Here is a 21,077-nt window from a genome sequence, read left to right on the forward strand (position 1 = left end):
AGTGGCTGCAGCAGCTTCTGTGGGAAAGCAGGAGCCTCACATCTGTGTCATGTTCTTGGTTCTGCTTTACCATTGAAAGGCATTTCAGTGAAATTTTAACAGGCAAATGCAAACAGGGAGGAAGTTCTTCCATGGATCTCTTGAAGAGAAGTTTGCAACAAGCAATTTTTTTTTCATGGCAGCTTCTTCCCCTGAGCCTTCATACACTTGTGTGGTACCAAATGGTGCTAAAGAAAGCGTGTATCTAGAGAGCCAGCTCTCAGATAGCTCAGAAGCTGTCACTGCTTTCCCACCAGAAACAGGCTACAGGAATAGGAACAGGAGCCACACAGATTTCTGGCCACAGCATCATCCACTTCAATATTTACAGATTTTAACTTCTCAGGGGAAAAAAAAATAAACAGCCCCATACCTTTCTTTTAGTCTTCTATTGCTGAAAAGATAAATCTCTTGCCACAAATCTACAAGACTACAGTGATGTCACTTTGCCACATCCCAACAAGAAAGTGTTAAAATATTATGGGCTATTACCTCTATTTTTTCATCCTTTTCCCATTCTCTGGGTCTTACTTCTCTGACAGATTCACACTTGGCAATTCAAGTATAAAGCGCCATGACACCCCCTGCATGTTTGATGTGGTTTGTTGTACTCTAGAATAGCTTGCCAGGCACATCTTGGAATTTTGCTCCATAGTAACAACGACCTGCCAAGGAATATTCAGTGTCAAGGGCCGGATTCTGTACCTGGAGAAATCAAAGTTAACCTTGGTTCCCTTTGAGATTGAGGAGACTTTGGTATTTTGGAGACAGTGTAAAAAATAATATCCATCAAGAGCCTATGGGTTGAAAAGGTCAGATTTCTCCCACCAAAAAGGACTGGGAAAACCCTTGACAGTGAAGAACAGAAACTACACATGCCCCTACACATACTGTCATGTTGCTGATGAAAGCCCCCCTCATTTCCATCGGGGTGGGAGACAGGCTGCTGTAGTTCCACACAAGCCATGGGGAAAGCTTGCACTGCCTCTCCTGCTGGCTCCCACCCAGGAGGACATGTACAGACACACACTTAACACAGGGAGGTTGTGACATCAGAAACTCTGTGTTTGTGTGTGTTGGGGGGTGATCCCTCTTTTAGATTCCCTCCATGACTCTTTATTTTGAAACCACTTCTGGGATTCTTTCCTGAGAAAGATTCTTTCCCTGATCCATTAAACATGCTGTCTTTGAGAAGCCAGAGAATTTCCATCTACAAAGACTACATCTATTACTGAAACATACCCTGTTTAAAGTATCTTAAAGCCTAGTCAGGATCTGTCTCTATTGCCTCCCAAGGTCAGCAGTTTTGAAATTTATGCAGAAAATGGAATTTCCTCCTAAATTAGCCTGCCCACTAGCCTTCCAAAACACTGCAGTGATGCTGCTGCAAGGTGACATTTCTTGGAGCAGCACTGTAATACCAAAGCATTCCCAAGGGAGGGATTGCACTGTTGCCTACAGCAATCTTTCCATAGATTTCCAGTAGTATAATCCAGCCTAAAAGAAGCATCTGAATAAAGATAAGAATGACAAGTGTGCCCAGTTGAAAAACAGAAAACACACATTTTATATTAGCTTGGAACTGTGGACATCATTGCCTGGCTGAACTCAGTGTTTGCAGCAATTCCTTGTTTATTAAACAAAAGAAAAAAAAAATCCCTGACAACAATTCCCTAGTGGGTTCTAGTCTTTTCTACATGGAAGGCCAGACAGAGACCTCAGAGTATTCCAGAAAGGTCATCTTCAGCACCAGCAGATACTGAGGTCAACTGCTCAGCTATTATTTATGTCCATACCTCTCAGAGTAGTGAAATAGGTGTCACCACCTGGCTGGATTTCAGTTCTGCAGAGGGCAGTTATCAAAACCTAAACATCAATCTGTTAGAACTTCTATACCACTCTGTTCTCATAGCAAACCAACATGACTTTTCTAATTCTCCTCCATGTGTCCCACTTCCAGAAAATTTAAACCTTTATGCACCTAAGATCAGTATTCAATATATTTTACCATATTCTTTGAGTCTTTGCTGCAGGTACTGTATAGGGGGGAAAACAAACAAACCAACACCACACCTTTCTTTTACCCTTTTATGGTTGAAAAGACATGGAAAAGATCTCTCACCACAAGCCTACAAGAGCAAAGCAGCTCAGCAGTAGCACTACTCGTATTTCATCACACACCAACAGTGTGAAACACGGGAAGCAAATGGAAAGCAACATTTTTGGAGCTGGACTGATGTCAAGAATTACCTTTCAAAACCATCTGCTGGCTTTTTAAAAACTTGCCACATGAAAAAACAACAACTTTGAGACAATTACAAACACTCCTGTAGATTCATTAGCTCCTGCAAACTTAAATTTTCCAGGGTGCCAATTGCTATAAAGTGAAAGGGCTCAGCACTTCTTAGGAAGACACAGAAAGATCATTTGCTCAGACTTCTTTCTAAGGCAGGAAGGGACAATTCCTACTGTCAGACCTCTCTGGGTAAAGAAAAGAGAGCCTGAAATGGAGGATCATGTCAGGAGAACCAAGCTGAGATGCTGAAAACTTCCAAGGCATACATTTTCTAAATCACATCCCTCTTTCCACATGCTGTTAGGTATTAGGATACCCATATATATCCTAGTTTCTGTTTATAAAGATTCAAAGTTAATGTGAGAGAGATAGTAAATGTGGAATTATTCACTGTCTGTTCCTTGAGGAACAGCTAAACCAGCCCTACTGGTCCTGTTAAAGGTAGCTTAGACAGGAGACAGTTGGTCCATCAGCTCTGTTTTAAACTTACGTTTCAGACTAACATTTGAAAAGACTGAAAAAGATATTTTCTCAGTGTGTTTCATGACAGGATAGCTCAGCCAAAGCCCACAAATGTAACTGCATTACTTGTTTGTTTGAGGAAATTTGCCATGTTCCAAATCACCTCCACATCATCAATATTTTCAGTGCCAGCAGCTGCTCTGCTGAATTGTGTAGAGAAAAACAATCCTTCCTGGCAGGGAATGGGAATGAAGAAGCACAACAACACCTCTGTCAAGAGAGATGACTTCCAAAGGTGTTACAAGAAGAGCTGACCAGGACAGTAGCTCCCGGGAAGGAGGAAGGTGCAAAGTACAGAGGCTGACAAGAGCTCAGCAGGAGTAGATACAGTCGGACTGATGTTTTGTCAGAAAAGTGTAAAAAGCTTCTTTCTCAATTCACAAGGGGATTTATCACTACAATTCCTCTATTTTCATCAGCTTTTCTCCTGTATTCAAACACCATGCTTGAAAGCACTTTGTTCCAAGTTATTCTCTGCTGGGAGGTAAGTGAACACCATCTATGCTGAGACAGGCAGTGACCGAGCTCCTGGAAAACAAACAGCCCTGTGGCATAGCCCATATCTTATATCCATTACTTATTAGCAGTGATTAAATTAATTGCTGTATCTGTAAGCACCTAAGAGAGGCTGAGAGCATCTGTGCTGAGGGGGTGGCTTGGTGGGAAAGGCCCAGGAAGGAGCAAACTATCGTGTGTCCCTGCTCCGAATGTGCTGTTGCAGAAAGGCTTTGGCCAGGCTACATTCTGTTCCTACTTTGTGTTTCTCTGTTTCCCCACCCAACTTCACACAAATTCTTACAAAGGTTATGTACAGACTTGTACAAAATGGAGACTGACACTGGCTCTTGGAGGGTTTCCCAGAGCAAGTTTAACAGAGATTATATAATACATTACATCTGTGTTGGTTGGGGTTTTTTTATTTTTAATATAGATGTTATTACACTACCAGTTTGTCCTTCCTAGATTAACCCTCCAACCACCCTTTCAAAACAGTTCATTATGTTCTGCAGAGATTAAAAACGTGAGGTTATGATGTGAGTTTTGTTTCCAGCCCTCACTTAAGACAGGACAAGTGTGTTACAACTGGAGGGACTCAGCAAGTCACAACCACCATTATTTTCCTTCCACACACACTCTACTATCAAAGTCATGAGGGGGGGTCCTTAACTGATGGAACAGTGGAATTTTAGAGCTAACACACAACTTTACTTCTATATCCTATTTTTAAATCAGAAGTCTGTACAGCTTGGGCTCAACTTCTGTGGCAGTGACCCTTCCTCCCAAGACAACCCAGCAGGATAAATCCAGCTTAAAATCATAGGGCACTTATTAAGGATATTAAGTATTCCCAAAAAAATCTGGCTAAGTCACATCCTAATAGAACTGACTGCAAGATATAAAGCCCACCTTTGTGCAAAGCTGTCTCCAAGATGCTCTTCCTGTTACTGCTGCTGTCGGTTGTTTTTCTTGTGGAGTTTAAAAATTAACAATGAGCAGACACAGGAAAGGAGGAAATTTTTCACACATGCTTTCTACTAATTTCTTTTCATCCCCACTTCTCCTCAGATTTTTATTCCCCCAACTTTTCTCATTGAGAAAAGGGGCACAAATCCCCTCCTCTCTCTTGATATCATTGCTGAACCCTAAATTTCTGGAAAAATCAGAAGAGGAAGGTCTGTGTCTTACCTTTTTTTTGGTTCTGAAGTAATCTCTGGCACTTCCTATATACCTCAAGTGTCTTAAAGAGTAAAGCTACAGAAACACACCTGCTACTCCAGTGCTGATGGGGTTAATGAGATCAAAGCCAGACTCCACTTTGTGCTTAGCAGTGAGACACTTCCTACCACTGGCTAGGGTGACTGCAGCCCTCCTTCAGCTCACCTAAATCAGCATCAAAATAACACAAATCAGCCCCTACTCTGATTAGAATCAGTATTCCCACTTTCTGTCTCCTTCCAACTGCATCAACCCCCACGCATTTCCACAAAAATCAGTCAGTGAGGAATTCCAGAGTAACTTTTCTAATTCATATGTTTATTTTCAAGCATTTTCTCCATCTATCCCCTCTCCCACCCTCCTCTCAATGTCCTTAATCGATAAGGGCTTCATGTGCTCCAAAGCCAGCTCTTACCTACTCACCCAGCAGACAAAGTGATCCCAAAATTCAGCTCCCCAACAGCCAAGTAGGTAAAGAAGAGCTCTCCCAACATCTTCTCTTAAAGTCTCCCCAGCCAGCCAGTGCAGGAAGGGGCCTAACAAAGCTGTATGCAGCCAATTGTGTTATCAGGGCACTTGGCACTACCAGCTGATCCTTGATTACTATTCATCCCTCGGGAAAATAAAACACCCCTTTGTAGTAAAAGTGTAACCGGTTACTATGAGGCATTACACATTAACAAAAGCAGCTTTTTACCAAAATCACAGATGATGAAAGCCTGGAAGTGGAATCAGACCAAGGTAACTGGTTGTTTCTGAATGTTTCAGATAGAAAGCTGACAGTTTAACCAAGATTTTCACAGTGTTAAGAAGAAAGTAGTGGGCGAGTTGTGTCACGTATTTGTACATAAAGTGGTAGTGAGTTCTGTAAAACAAATTTTAAGGATAAAATTGTAGCAACCTCTGTGGTGTAGCATCCTACATATGCTACTGCCTGCACTGCAGCAACCTCAGTTTTCACAGGGTCTTGAATATTTTTAACAGCTCTTTTTATAATTTTTGTGCTTTTCTTGAAATCCACACAGACACTTTCGATACGCTTTCAGATTTTCCTTTTTTTTTTTTTTTTTTTTTTAACCTAAGAGTACAAATCATTAAAGAGCACAGCTATCTGAAAGGCAGACTTTTCACTAGGCAGAAGGCTTGGTGGAATAATCCCTACTTAGGTGGTGAGGAAGCATTCCAGAATATTAAAGGCTTTGTTTGTTTGCTAATCTACTTAAGCACCCATAGGCTTTAACACCCACAACTTGTGTGCTTTAGGGATCTCTCATGTCCATGGCCACTCTCACTGCCACAGCTCTGCATTAAAGCTGCAGATTCAGACTGCAAGCTGCTGATGGGACACCTGGAAAGAGCTGCATGGCTTTGGTCCACACACCCACAAATCCTGCTCCACATTCTTGTATTTTAGGTGCAGGTCACTCTGCTTCTCATGTCCTGTGCTCCCACATCCCAGCTACCCAACTCTGGGACAGGACAGCAATCCAAGCACCAGGAGCCCCCTCACAGGCCCTGCAAAGGAGGCTGTGTAAGCACTTTTCACACCGTCAGCATGGGGAGAACTCGCTGACAGGGAAGCAGTGTAGCTTTAAAGGCATTAAGTAGAGCAGGCTTGGTGTAAGCAGCTGCCCCTGTGTGAAATCTGAAGCTCTTGCCAGCGGTGGGGAGGAAAGACATGACCTCATTATTCCACAGCCCAGATAATCCGTTCCTGGATAAAGTGAGAGCTGACAAGTGTTTCACCTTGAACGTTATCAAAGCCCTTTCCACACTTGGCTGATGGCAGAGCCATTTTACCAAACAGGGATGTGAATACTCCTCAGTGTTAGCAAAAGAGATTAAAAAAATCCCTGGGGTGCATGGTTAATGCCACACACACACAGGTGTGAGAGGAAGAGACCAGCAGCATTTCCAGAACCATTTAGGCAAACAGGATATATTTGCACAAGTTGATAAAATATTTTTCTCAATATATCGAGGGTTGCTGCTCTCAATTTCTTCCATTTACTTCTAGGCACTTTCTCTAGGTAAGTGTAGGGGGCCTCTCCTGACATCAGCTGCCCCATCAGCACTTCCAGAAAGCTAGTTCACTTTTCAGCTGGGATAAATCACTGTCTGGACTATCTTCTAGTATCTTCCCAGTGGCTGCCAAGAGTGATTCCACTCCCCTAATCTTTTAGTCAGAGGAACCCAAGCTTTAATGTCATGGATTTTACACAGGCACACGCAGACAACACTCCAATTTTGTTGGAAGGGTACCACAGAATCATTTAGGTTGGAAATGAACCATTAAGATCATCCAGTCCAACTGCTGGACCCACAATCAGTTTGAGCAATGGCTCCACGCTAGTCCAAGGGGAAGGAATGTCAGCTGGTTGCCATTGCCTTCTCTCGCAACACCTGTGCTCTCGCTGGAGTCCTGCCACGCAAACACAGAGAGGGGCTCTCCCCCCTCATCCCTCCTGTCCTTGGCAGGCCAGTTAACAGAGAAAACACACATCTCCTTCTCTGTCAGGGCTCTGGAGCTGTTGGACCTAAGTCTGCATGGAAGAATGACGCCATTTAAAATGTTTAACACAGAACACATAAAGCCCTGGTGAAAACGCTCAATGAAGTTTCCAGCAGAGGAGGTTAATAAATGAACAGGTAGCATTTGCAGAAGGAGCAGACACAAACCCCAAGATCAGGAGGAGGTTTCAGCTGAAATATTTGTCTTCCTGATGCTGGCCTGCCAAATGGGCAAAACATGCCCAGCCACAACAGCAATTCTGCCTCTTGCACCTACTACTTTGGAAAAGCTCCTTATCGAACTGCACACATCAATATCACCTGTGGTTTTGTCTTCCATGTCAAGGGAAAAAACCCATCAGCAAAAGATTTTAGGGTCCTAGGAGACAAAAATTACTGTAATTCACTACAACCATAGCAACAATATTAAATACAAATACAAAGGGGTCCCAATGTAAAAATGATTTTCCAAATGTAACTCTGCCCCCCTGCAAACCACTTCCCATGCCCCAGACTGCATCAGCACAGGAGTAATTCCAAGGTTCAGGAGTGTGAATGGAAGCACAATCGGTTTTATCCCGACTGTGGGATCATAGGAAGCAAGGCAAGTTCTTTGTGCCTGCTTTTTACTAATTCTTTTAGGGCCTTTCACCAAGGTTATGACACCTTCTAGTGGGTGATTCTTCATCTTTGAGGTCCAATTCCTCCCAAACTCTAGCACTACATACCACATACCACAGTCCCTGGACACCAGCATTTCTAGTGCTGGCAGTTTTGTTTCACCCAAACATCAGCTGCTTTCTCTGGCAGAACCAGAAACAACCAAAACCCTTTGGGGTCAGGCTCCTTACAGCCCTGACTGCAATAAGCAGAGACAGTTCTCCTACCCACCAACCCATGTCCGTCACTGAACTTCATCTTCCTGGGCACTACAGGGCAAAACGCCACATTTGACTTCCACTTTTCCCCTCTCCACATCCCATCACCAGAATCAGACTCCTGCTTCACCAGGAAACATCACTTCCATGGATGCTCAGTTCCTGGAGCATTGTTTGGAATGTGTCCAGCTTCCAGAGGCGAGTCACCACACTTTGACATTCAAAATGAGTAAATAAGCTGAAAGGAAAGAGCCAGGATACAGAATCCACAAAACTCAGCTTTAAGGACATAATATTTAAAAGGCTTGGCAAGTCTAAATTCAATTATTTTGAATAACCAGCTTTGAAATAAGTGATCTTTATTCTGTCTGTGATGTTTGCCCTTGCACCTGAGCTTGGTAAAACTTCTGTTCTGCTCTCATCTAGAGGCTACAGGAAAATTATCTGTAATAAACCTTATTCTTTCTTCTAGGATTAAGAATTGTATATCATGCTTGTGGTGAAAATCTGTTTTATGCATTAGGTAGAACACAGGACTGAACTTTTTTTCAAGAGAAGTGAAGACAATTTTGCATTTTTATCATATATATTCTCCTGGTCATTTCTGGCCAAACTGTCAAAAGACATTTTATACCATTTTGCAAGAAGTTGTTATTGGAAGAAAAAAGGAAAAAAGGTAGATTTTGTATTTAAACAAAGTGCCTGAAATGTTGAGGAGTTGATTTAATGTTAACAATTCTGCAACTCAAGCAGTGTTTGGGCCAAAAAGCAGCTCCAAAAGATAACAGCAGGCAGGAAAAAGACTGTGTTTCTAAAAAACTTAAAGAAGTAAGCCTAGGAATCTAAGCAGTTACAGAGAGGATGGGACAGAGATATTCTTCTCAGATGCCTTCCCTGTTGACATTCACTGAGCCTCAAATTTTTATTAAAATTAAATCTCATGGAAACACAACAACAAAACCCAGCAGAAGAGAGAGTGCCTCTATCTTTGAGCTGCTCTGCAGCACAGAGGTGTTCAGGCTTTTATGGGCTCACACTGCAAGAGATCTGAGAGGGTGCCAAGGCACGAGGTGTTCAGCAAAACACATTGTGAGGAGTCAGCTCTGAATCAAAGCTTGCTCCTGTAAATGACAGGAGATGCTCCTGGAGTGCTCTGTCCTACAGTGCCCTCATCAGTAAGTTCCAACAAGAGGCTCAGGGTGCAACAGCTCTCAGCAGGCTGCATTATGAAAGGGCTACACTGCCCCTGTGTTTTGATCAAAACCAAATTTTTGGTCATTTTCCAGAATTCTGGTACCTGGGTTTCAATTTGCTCATCCACAGTAGCAGGGATCTTTCTTTAGGAAAGAGACAGGGAATCATCATACTGGCAAAGTTTTACAAACAGAATTTTCTGGGAGCAACAGACACCTCCTGGGAGCTTCACATATTTGTCATTGCATTTTTTTTTTTTTTTAAGAATATCTTACTTTTTTAAAAAATCAAATTCCACAAACCTGAGGATAAAAAGGGGAGCTTCCAACATTTAAAATCACTTCAGGCGTATGGGTGTGCATCCTGAGATTTGGTGCCCTGTGGATAAATGTGGCACCATACAGGTACAAGGATAAATGTTTGCAGGGATGGGATTTTTCCCAAGGCACAAACAGCAGACATGGGCCAGCACTGTCCTAAAATTTGATGTGCAAAATTTCCCTCTGATGGCAGCAAGGTTCCACAAAGGACAGGGCAGCCAGCTCCCACGTGCCTCTCTTCTAGTTTCTCAGTTCACTTTCACTCCTTGGTGCATGTTCCCAATAAGCCTGAGCACTTCCCAAGGAATGGCCATCTAGTTTTAACACTCATCTGGAGCAGCACGTAGTGTTATTTTTAGGCTACAAAATCACAAACATAATTCATTATTGGCAGTGAAAACTGCAGTCTCTCTTTCCTCCCTTCAGGAACAGACACTGGAGTAAAGTGCCAGGGGATAAAGGTATGGCATTTAATTTCTGGAAACTTCAAAAATTTAATGGTTATGATGAATGGTTCACATCCTGAACTCTGAACTGGAGTATGCAGAATTTAGAAAAGAAGGATAAAGTAGTTTCAGATGCAGTCTTGATCCCCAAGGCAACTCTTCCAGTTTATAATTTTCTTAATTCTCTCTGTCTGTTGGACTATTAAAGAGTCAAACAATGAAAAAAAGAAAAAACCTCATACACATCAGCTAAACTAAGTAAAGGACCCCCTTTTCCTCATCCTCTAATCCTTTACAGTAATAATAACATTAAATGCAAATTACAGCAACACTAGGTTAGAATGAGAGTAAAAAAAGCTGTCATTTAAAAATAGTAGATTTTTGTTAAAAAGCTACAAAATGGGTACAGTGTGGAAACAAGTCAAGAGAGAAAAACCATAATCAAGGTGAAGAAATTACCTTTCTGTGGAAGTTTGTGTTGGTTTTGGTTTATCTTTCCCTCAACTCTTTATGTCTGGACTAGAAAAGCTCAGCCTTTCTGTTGTGGGGAAAAAAGCTGAATATTAGTTTGCATAACTGCATTTCATCCTGAGTGCAAGAGCAGAGAGCCCACAAGGACCTGTCATCATTTCAACAGACGATACAACAAAGAAACAACCTTTGGTTGAGGAGATTTTATCTGTCCCTGAAGTATTTTGTGGTCATTTATAACAGTTTTTGCAAGGAGGTTTTCTCATCCATTAATTAGGGTTCATTATGGATTTTAAGCAGCCAGCTTTAAATAATCTACTTTATCAACATTCCCATTTATTTTGATGGAAACAAACATGAACAACAAGAATCTTTTGCTGACACCTGGCAGTGAGCTCAGGTCAGTGAAGGGCTGGACAGTTTTTCAAGGTGCCCACCTGCCAGCATGTCTAAAAAGAAGCTGGTGAAGACCAAAGATAAATGTTTGGCTGTAATCAATCAGGATGCCTTGGCTTTATCTCAGAAAGCCTGTTTGGCAGCTTTGCTGGAGATCATAAATCAAAAAATTCACAATAATTTTATGCATTTTTTGTAATGAGGCCACTCACTGGGATGGTCCCTGGGATCAAACTGTGGTTGAGGCAGGAACAAATCAAAGCAATAACAGCATTTGTTGCTTCTCTCTTTAGGGCTGGGCAAAAATCCACCAAAATTCAGAATTTGATCTTCTGGGGTTTTTTTGCTACATGGATAAACTGACTTACACCAGAAATCTGACTACCGCTAAAAGGCAGGTTATACCACTGAAATGGTAAAATCTAAAGTTTAGGACAATGTCTATGACACTCAAAACTTCCACAGGGACTTTTATTACAGCAATTCCGCATTCAGTTAACTCCAGACACTCCACTCGCTCACAGTACAAAACTCTTTGGCTTCTGACAGCTTCACAAAGGAAATCTTCCATTCACACAGTGAATGGGGTATGTATTAATTTGCCTTTCAGAGCGTGTGCAGTCCACTTTGCTGCTGGTAATCTGCATAAAACTGGATTAACGAATCGGGAATCCTCGGGCTCACGACCGTCAGCGCGCTCTGGAAGTGCCGGCCCATGATAGATTTGGCATGGATGTCTTCCTGAAGAGCTAGGAGGGCTGCTTCCCTGCACACTGCTGTTATCTGCAAAGAAACAACAAAAAACCAAGCACACTGCATTAATTATTATTACTATTATTATTATTATCATTATCATTATTATTTACATTACTTGAAGAAAGAGAACCCAAGAACATCAAATTGTTCCAAATGCCAATGATCACAAGTAGAGTTTTTCCAACTTTTAAATTTTTTTTAAATAAATGAGGTTGTGGGCGATTAGGACATCCAAAAAACAGGATGTAGCTCGAACTTCAAACCACAGTTACATTACATTTCACATAACAGCATGCTGCAAATTAACTCGCTAATCATATTACCTTGTGTTAAACTCCCCACAACACCTGATAAATTCAAATCCCGGCAATACAGTTTTCCATCCCCAAAGTGCAAGAGCAGATATTCCCAGGCTCTGCAGGCACTTTTCTTTCCCAGCCTTGCACTGGTAAAGAAATAAAAACAATTAATTCCAAAAGGAGGCTCGGAGGAGAGGGGTGTGTGGAAGGGGAGGAAGGTTAAGGTCTCATACCCTGCAATGTGTTTTTAAGCTCTCTGGACTTCAGACAGCGGAAACAGACTGATGCCAGTGTCACTCTAAAGACACATTACTGTGGTGAAAGGAGCTTGTGGAATGAAAAGAGATATTGTGATTTCCAGTGCAACAGGGAAAACAGTGATTGATATTGACTGCTCCCTTATATCTGTAAATGAAAGAGCCAACTGAAACACATTTGTCCGGCTATTCAGCATATTTTCTCTGTTTGTTCACTTACTGAAAGGAGTTCCCTCGCTTATGCTCTGCTAATGGTTGCCAAAGCCGTTTAGTAGCTTTTTAGGGGATTTAGCAGCATGTTTAGGAAGCTTTCACAAGAAAACATGCATGGATTTAGATGGCTTTGTCAAGTTACAACAATATTACTATTAGTTCTGTGCTGCTCTAATGAGCACCAAAGCTAAACACTGCTGTTACGCATTTTAATGCTTTTCAGGACTTCAGAGACAGCTGAAAGTGGAAGCGCAGCTGAGATTTAGTGCACCAGCTTCTTGTGGAGATCAGTAATACATCACCCAGAAAGTTAACAGAGAGGCCCTAGTCTTTCTGTACAAGTTTTTCTCTAAGCAGACATTGTGTCCCTATCTCTAACAGGAATATTAAGCTACTTAAAGAAAAAAACCTGCACCAGATCAAACACCCCTTGCACTCCCTGCCTACCACTGACCCCAGAATTCTATCACAAGGGAGAAGACTGGTGATGGAAAAACAGATCCCAAGTATTCTGCACTCAGAACCCGTGTTGGCCTTTGAAACAGGAGTTCATTTCCCCTTGATAAGTACTGCAGTAAGCCCACAAAATGAAGAGACTCTCTGGAAGTTCTCACAGGCATTATTCAAAAAACCCCAAATGCAGTCTAGCAGGTTTTGACTGTCCTGTTCTTCTACAGAGACCATCACCTATCCACAGCACAAAATGCTGAAGTAGGGTGTCACTGACAAGGAGTTCACTTGTCAGCAGCTGGTTTAGTGAAGAAGAAGCTGAAGGAGACGCTGTCAAGCTGTCACATCCAAAACCGAAGGAACACCATTACCAATCCTATTTCTTCCTGTTTCATTTGTACACCAATACACTCAGGAGGAATTCACCCATAGGCAGATAGCTCTGATGAAGCTTTCACCTGTTCTCTATGCTCTGCCAACACTATCAGTAACAGTGATGACAACTCACCTCCAAAGGATTTTTTAAATTTGCTTTAATTTTATTCTTAAACACTGAACCATAAGTTCTGTGATAACTGAAAATCACTAGACATGAGGAAGCACCAGAAAACTCATTATTTTTGGCTTCTTAAAAGCATTTCAGCTGCTTTTAAAGGAAAAGGAAAGGCATAAATTTAAGGCATAAATTATTGTTCTCCCTTTTCCTGGCCGCACTCAGAATTTTCATGGACTAAATATTTTCTATATTATTGAGTAATAAACAGCAGGCGTTACGGCACAGTGTTGAAAATGTAGGCCCTTGTGTCTGGTCACAGAGTCACATGGAGTTGTTTCCATTCCTTGGCTAACCCAGGGGATCAGGTTTCTGAGGTAAGAGATTCAACAAGGCAAGTTTGATTATTTTGCTTTGTTCAGTATGCAAACTTCAAAAAAAAAAGAAGTCCTCACAAGCATTCTCACTAGCTGATAAAGCTAAATCACTCATGGAAAGCAAACACAAGTAGTGGTGTAGCCACAGTGAGAGGAGGGTGAATTCATCTGGTGAATTCAGACCTTATTGGCCTAAGGTCACTGGTCTGTCATGGAGACTCCTTGTCACAGCCACACTAGGACATTTGTTACCAGAAGGAGCAACAGAAGGACTTTTAAATGTAATTTCTGTGGATTGAGGAAAAAAGGGAAGGGCACAGAAGAGGCTGTAACTGACAGCAGAGGAAGGAGACCCTTAGAAGCAAGACATGGATTTTTCCTAGGCTTAGCAACACTCTAAACCCAGAAGCTGCATCCACACCATCAGCTTTAAAACCCTGCAACAGGTCTATTCCCAATGAGCTTCTCCTGGGACTTTCTTAAATCACTTCTTCTTTTGGCCTCTACAAGATGACACTGTATCAAGTGCCACGGTCCAATCATGCTTTACATAATAAAGCACTTTTGTTTGCATTAAAACTGGCAAATTCAGCAAGTCCTCCTATCCCCTATCCTCCTATCCTATCTGTGTTATGAGAATGGTGATTCATCTGCTCTTCCCTGTACCATTGATGATTTTACAGAGCTTTATCTCCTTCCCTCCCAGTCAAGTCTTTGCAAGCTGCAGAGTCCTCAGTGACTCAGACCTTGCTCCTGCTCAACCTGTCCATTCTTCCTCCCATCTGCCATCGCTGCCTTGGCCAGTTCTGCCCTGGCCTCTCACTGCTCAGTGCCTGAAGCTGTGCAGGGCACACAGGGGGCTGTACCAGGCCATAGCTCCATCCTTGGGCTGCTTGCAGTTCCTTTCTTGTCTTGTATTTGTGCTGAGAGGATTTTTCTCAGAAAATTATCCACACTGCCTCCAGCATCTTTTTTCCCAAGTGACAGTACCTAATTTAGGCCAAATTATTTGTGAATTTGAAGCTTGGGTGATATTATTTTTTCTCCATTGCATTTAGTAGGATGAAGAGTATCTGCCTACCTCAATAAATGAACGCTAAGAACCAGCATTACCTACCTGCAAGGCAATTCTTAATGAGTTTCAAATAAAAATACTACAAGGTATCATCATTTTTACCTTTTCAGTATATAAAAAAGGACAAAAGTGCAATCTTTTGGATCTCTTTGTGTTGTGAGGAATAGGAATAACATCCTAGTCCTGTTCCAAAGGCAAAAATACATCTCACTGTATGGAGGGACAAAATAGATATTTTGTAACTGCATCTGAATCCAGAGTGGCTTTCAGCACCCACTCTAGGGTAGTAATGAAGGCATGACGTGATTGCCAGAGACAGCAGTGATTAAACAGCAACACATCAGTCACCAGATAATCAAGCTGTACTGTAACTACATGGGTGCTACTACAGCAGTAAAAAAGCAGCCAGGTGGGATAAAAAGCTGCTGAATCTAAGAGTACCAGAATATCCCCTAGTTTGGTTATTATTAGTATCATTATCAAAGGAAGTTTACCAAACAGAATTCTCATTTTCAATGGAGTAAGAGCAATTTACCGACAAATGAATTCATCTGCTGTCTACAGTCATCACTTATCATGGTAATACTTTTGAATTCATATGTAAAAAACAGTGCATTGATTTTTTGAAAGACTGATTTGTCATCTCAGGAATGATCTTTAAGATCAGAAAATAAACAATTACTTTAGAATTCTGCTTTAAAGTGAAAAAGGCACCAGAATCAAGCATTCCTGGGAGGAAAGAAGAATGAAAATTTGCCGTCTGAGCCACACATACAGGGATCAGTAAGAAACAAAGCCACATACCAGCCTAGAGCTATGCTACAAACAACGATGAGCCCCCCAGCAGAAAAAGATTCACACCTAGTCGTTCCCTCCTGCCCCATTCCACTCCCAGCAACAATAAAATGCCCGGTGCCAGTTACTGTTCCCTGCATAACCAGCATTGAGCCCAGCCCATCTTTCCCCCGAAACCAATGGTTACACTGGCTGCTTCAGCTGGGCCAATTCTCCCCCATTCTGGCATTAAGCACCAATTCTTTACAGCGGACGCGAAGCTCTTTTCAGCTTCTTTGTATTTAAAGTGCTCTAAATAGCTTTAAAGAACCTTAAAAAAAAAAAAAAAAAAAAAAAAGAAAAGCTCTTCTGTGTTAAAGCCTTAGGTATTTTCAAGAAAGTGGTTTTGTTAGGGCCGAGTGTGCAGGGAACACCTGTGAATGTCGGGTTTAATTGGGCTGCAGCTGGTGCGAATTGTGTGCGCCGTAACTGGCAGCACTGCCTGGCCCTACATTGTGTTTCATTTTCCTTTTTCCTTCCTTTTTAACTCGCTCCTCCACCCCACCAGTTAAAGTTGTAAGGGATTGTGCGTGAGAGAGGGATTAGGAGCCTGGAAACAAGAATAGTGCCCTGCGGGTTGTGAATAGCGCAAATTGGGGCGCTTCCTGGCGGAGCAGTACCTGCGAGGCTGAGCGCCCGCCGGGCACCTCAAAGGGAGCCGGGACCAGGTCTGGGGACTCGCCTTTCCCGCTCAGCCAGGGAGGGATAAAAGCTTCACGCACAGCATTTGAAAAAGACATGAATAACCCCCGGGTCTCGACATCTGTGTCTCACTCTGGCGAATTCCTGCCCTACCCCTGTGCCAGGAGCTGCCCTGTGAGAGCAAAGGACTTATCCCCACAAACAGGGATAGCCGGAAAGCTCCCAGGACCCACCTGAGACTAAGGGAAAAGGTGGGCACGGATGCCTTTCCAAGACGAGAAGCTGCTCCGCAAGCAGAAAGCAGATGAGAGGTTGCTGACTGTATTCTTAAAATCCACATAAATAATTCAACGCGGCTTTAGCAGCGCACAACTTCCCCCAAGGGATTTGTAGCTCAAAGCAGTGCTGGGCAGAGATGTAAAAATACCTCGAGGTTTGTGCCACCCCCAGCAGGTCACTCCTGCCCAGTGTGGGACGCCACGGCCCCGCTTTCCCCCCTCTCCTTTGTGCAGGCACCACCCGCTGCCGGCTGCGGGCTCCCGCCCCGCTCTTGTGCTGGCTCCGGTGCTAAGCTGGTCCTTTCATTCACCGATTCAATGCACCACATCATCAGAAAACTAATCCAGAAATAAAATAAAAAGAGCCTCAGCTTGCTGCTGAGGTATTGAGATGGGCTCAGGGGGGATTCGACAAGTCAGCATGGGAGGAGTGGGGAGCACAGCAAGTGGGATGCGTTATGCTCCAGGAGCTGCTGGGGAGACCTGCCCTAGATGAGAATGCTATTTTAAGTCACAAATATAATTTTTTCTTTAAAATTGTCTAAACTGAGAAGGTCTTAGCTGCTGAGAGGCAAAGTTTTTGACGTGTTTCAAAAAGGCTTAAATGTGGTACTTCTCTTGTGTTTCACCTTCCCCTGTTTTATGTATAAACCAAGGAAAGATAAGAAATCAGCTTTTTCCTCTTGTCTGCACAGAGAGATTGTTACAGATTGCTAAAAATCTTGTTCTGTACAGAGGAAAAAGTTTCCAATACTATGGAACTATTGAACACCTTGTGATAAATTTTGACCAATGTTTGAAAGACAAAGAATCACCCTGTATGTGCATCTCTTCATTCTGCTCAGCTCTATGATCTATGTAGATTTAAATGGGATGGGTCACAGAATCAAATAATGGTTTGGGTTGGAAGGGACCTTAAAGATTACCTAGTTCTAACCCCTCTGCCATGGACAGGGAACCTTCCACTAAACCAGGTTGCTCAGAACTTGGCTTTGAACACTTCCACAGATGGGACATCCACAAAATTATACAATTATACATGTGGGCATTTTGCAAAGGGAAAATAATCTGTTCTAACCAGAAAATGATGAAGTGTATTTGCATCATGCTTTTCAGACAGTGTCCATTCACTTCTCAGATTCATGTACTGAACGATGTGATCTATGGAGTGATTTACTTAGGATATGACTGTTGCTCCCTAAAATTTTCCCAGCTGAAGTGTGCAAGGCCCTCACAGGCTGCACAAATGCCTCAGTGAGACAGAGGCTTCTTTGATCTCTAAGCAGCTATGTTGTAAACTGTTATTAGCTTTCCTCAAGTTAAAGCACTTACATCTCTATGGCTCTGTATTTAGGAAGAGTTACTTGGAGTGGATGAGCTCTTACCCTCGGCAATGATAGTCTACAATTAGATATAAAATATAGACTTCTTTATCCCTTGTTTATTAAAGAGACATTCATTATGAGCAGACATTGGGCTGCCTACTTTAAAACAGGTCTGTACTAATGAGGCCACATCTTTGCAATTCTTAAATGGAAAGACAGGTATTACTTTTTGAGCAACCCAGCCTAGTGGAAGGTGTCCCTGGCCATGGCAGGGGTGTGGAGTGAGATTATCTTTAAGGTCCCTTCCACCCCAAACCATAACCCAGGATTATGTGTATCCTGTGTTTCTGAGAGCAAATGATCTCTGCTATTCCTGATTCCTGTAATGAGAAATTGTTAAGCACATGTAATTGAATAAAACCAGCTCCTTTAATGATGTCTGTAAGTGACCTTAGTTCAGAGCAGTCTGCCCCAAATCTACACAACTTAATGTACCATTTGCTTATTTGTGTAATTTTGTGGCTTGATGTACAGGTGACCATGTGTGTGGGTACACCATGTGAATGTCCACAGCTTACCTGAGGTGCTGCACTGGGACACAAAGCCATCCTGCTCCCTGAATACATCTGATTTGACCAGGATGGGGGTTCCCACTCACCCTTTCCACGGTGGCCACAGCAAAGACCAAGTCCTCTTGACCTCTCCTGATCTCAGCCAAGCTTCAGAATCAGCTGAAGGTGAGAGCCAAGAGCTGAGCCAGACAACTGGCCAGCTGCACTTGTGGGACAATAATGGCAACAATTAATGAGGCAAAGTGACCCCAAAATGCTGCCTTTAATTGTTCTTCCAGTACCAGATACTGAGCAGGAGCTGTGCCCGGGCAGCAGACAGCATCACATGTATCAGTAGCTCCTGCTATTCTATAAAGCTCACACACGCCCAGGGAAGGGAAAGATGAGGTATGTAGCCAAAATTAGGTGTATGTATCATAACTCCAGCACATGATGACAGCTAAGGGGAATAAAGCAGAGCTCTCAGTGGTACATGCTAAGTGTCATCACACATACCTCTGCTCATCCCGACATGTTCTAACAGAGCGAAGCCTCGGCTCCATCTGCAAGCTTTCTTTTTTTCTTCCTTCCACTCTCTTAAAAAACATTACTAGATGTGGTATCCTTCCAAGCAATGTATAAAACATGTAAATTCTGATTTCAATTTTGTAACTACAAGCCCAAAACGCAGCTATTTTCCAAGAGGCGCTCCGCCGATATGGCTCCCATCACTTTGGCAGAGACATGGCATAGCTACACCTCTCACAAAGGAATTCCGTAACAGAACGAGTTTTTACATGCTGGGACTAAATATTTTTAAACAGCACTCTCTGCCAACTTCAAGTTTCAGCTATATTTGTGCAACTGAAAAAAAACCCAAAAAAAACAGCCCCCCCCCAAAAAATCACATGCGTGTTTCTATACAAGATTAAGCTGCATTTCTGGTTAACCTCAGAATTATTTCATTTTTATATAAACATTTAATGGGAAAGTTTAACTTCTTCCCTTCAATGAAGAAAAGGAAGCCAAGCCACTAGAAAAACAGAGTCTTTCTATGTGTGTGTGTGCACACGCACTCATTTTAATTAAAAGTAATTAAGAGAATCCTGTGTTCTCACTCACAGTCTGCTGGTGCTGCAGAGGGCCTGGACACAGAGCCAAGGGTATTCTGCCGAACGCCGCCAGCAAGAGAGATTGGATTATGCAACTAAAAATTTAAAATTAGAAGACTTCATCATTAGCTGTGGCTGTCATGAGTTCCTCCCAAGGAAAAAAAAAAAAACCTGTATTAAACAGATTGGGCAGCTCCCACCTTATGAAACCTATCAGGGTGGAGGTGTTAAGTGGTTGCTGTGTTTGCTTTCTTGCTTTTTCAGATTTCTAAGCACTTATGAGGCTGGGTGATATGTTCAGCATATTCCCTATTTCTTGCACTGGAAGAGAATTCTTGCCTTTCCTTTCTCAAGTTTAACCTGAGCAGAGGTCTCAGACTCCTATCAAAACAAAGCAAATAAAAGCAACTCTGCAAAAAGAACTGGGAGAAGTGCTCTCCCTTCCCTAAAAATATTTTTTTTTGGCCAATAGAACAGAGCCAGTCTAGAACTGTCTGTCGTTTCTCCTTTCAGCTCCAGCCACATTTCTATTACATTATATCACTATTTAAGGGTAGCTACAACCCTAAATTTTTGAATCCAACCAGCAAAGAAGGAAGGTAAAAAAAAAATTTCTTTTTTCATGGGTTCATTTAAACTCTGCCTTTTGTCTTGTCTTTGGAGGCATGGCAAATATTGTCCTGATTTGGATCTTATACACCAGGTTAAAAATAGCAAGTGCAGTTACCTGCATATGAGCTATCATAACACAATACAGTAAAAGCAAACTCACTCAGTTAAAAATAATTACAAATCTTCTAGAAATTTAGTTTTTCTGTCAATTTGAACAGAAAACACATAAATGCTACAATAGTAAGAGTTATACTTTCTGGGTGACACATGCATTCACATCCCAGGTTGAGGCAGGAGGTGAGAAAAGGCATTTGGGGAGAACACACATAATGTCCTTAATGGAAGCTCTCTAGCTTTTATTTATTGGGTTCTTCGTTCCTGGAAGGCATGAGATGTCTCCTGTGGAGTATATATTTCCTCAGCGGAAAGCTAAAGGAATTTCAGGCTGTTTCTAAGTTTACCTCTTGGAGCTTCCCATGGCACCAGCTGCTCATGTTTCCCAGGAAAATCAGGGAGGAGGACTACTGCATGCCTGTATTCCAGGGAGGCAGAGTGTGGCTGGGAGGACAGGCAGACCTAGAAAGCAATGCCATTAAGCCCCAGCAAAATGCCTTTGTGTATGGTTATTACTCCTAAAGGAGGAAGCAAAAAATGCTGGAAAAGAACTTAGTCAAGTTTTAGTGCAGGGTTTGCTTGTGCAAGAAAAGAAATAAAGTAAGTACAGCAAGAAAAGGAACCATGAATGATGCAAATACATGGAACAAGAAAAGTGGGGTACTGACAATTACCTTAAGGATTGATGGGCTACATTTTAATGGAACAGAAAGTCAGTTAAGGTGTCTGCTTTTGCACTGTTAACATTACAGCTTGTAATTTGGGTGTCCTCCTGCAACTGAGGAAACTGAATCTATGTAATGTCTGAAAGTCATCCAGATCTGCTTACTCCATGGATAACAGACCTAATTAAAAAAATTCTTCTCTTCCATAGTTGTAAACTCCTTCTCCATTTGTGCC

At 42.3% G+C, this 21,077-nt stretch overlaps 1 protein-coding gene across 1 annotated transcript in view; it reads right to left on the minus strand.

Moving 5' to 3' along the window:
- Positions 1 to 10,476: 10,476 nt before the first annotated feature.
- The window catches only part of SPATA5 (spermatogenesis associated 5), a 162,467-nt gene continuing 151,866 nt past the window's right edge, over positions 10,477 to 21,077 (minus strand). The window contains 1 exon segment of the mRNA XM_041412004.1: positions 10,477 to 11,572. Within this exon segment, the coding sequence (XP_041267938.1) occupies positions 11,396 to 11,572 (177 nt within the window). The 3' untranslated portion in view covers positions 10,477 to 11,395.

Source organism: Onychostruthus taczanowskii, unplaced genomic scaffold (genome assembly GCF_017590055.1).
Source record: "Onychostruthus taczanowskii isolate IOZ18803 unplaced genomic scaffold, ASM1759005v1 scaffold38, whole genome shotgun sequence".
Lineage (NCBI taxonomy): Eukaryota > Metazoa > Chordata > Aves > Passeriformes > Passeridae > Onychostruthus > Onychostruthus taczanowskii.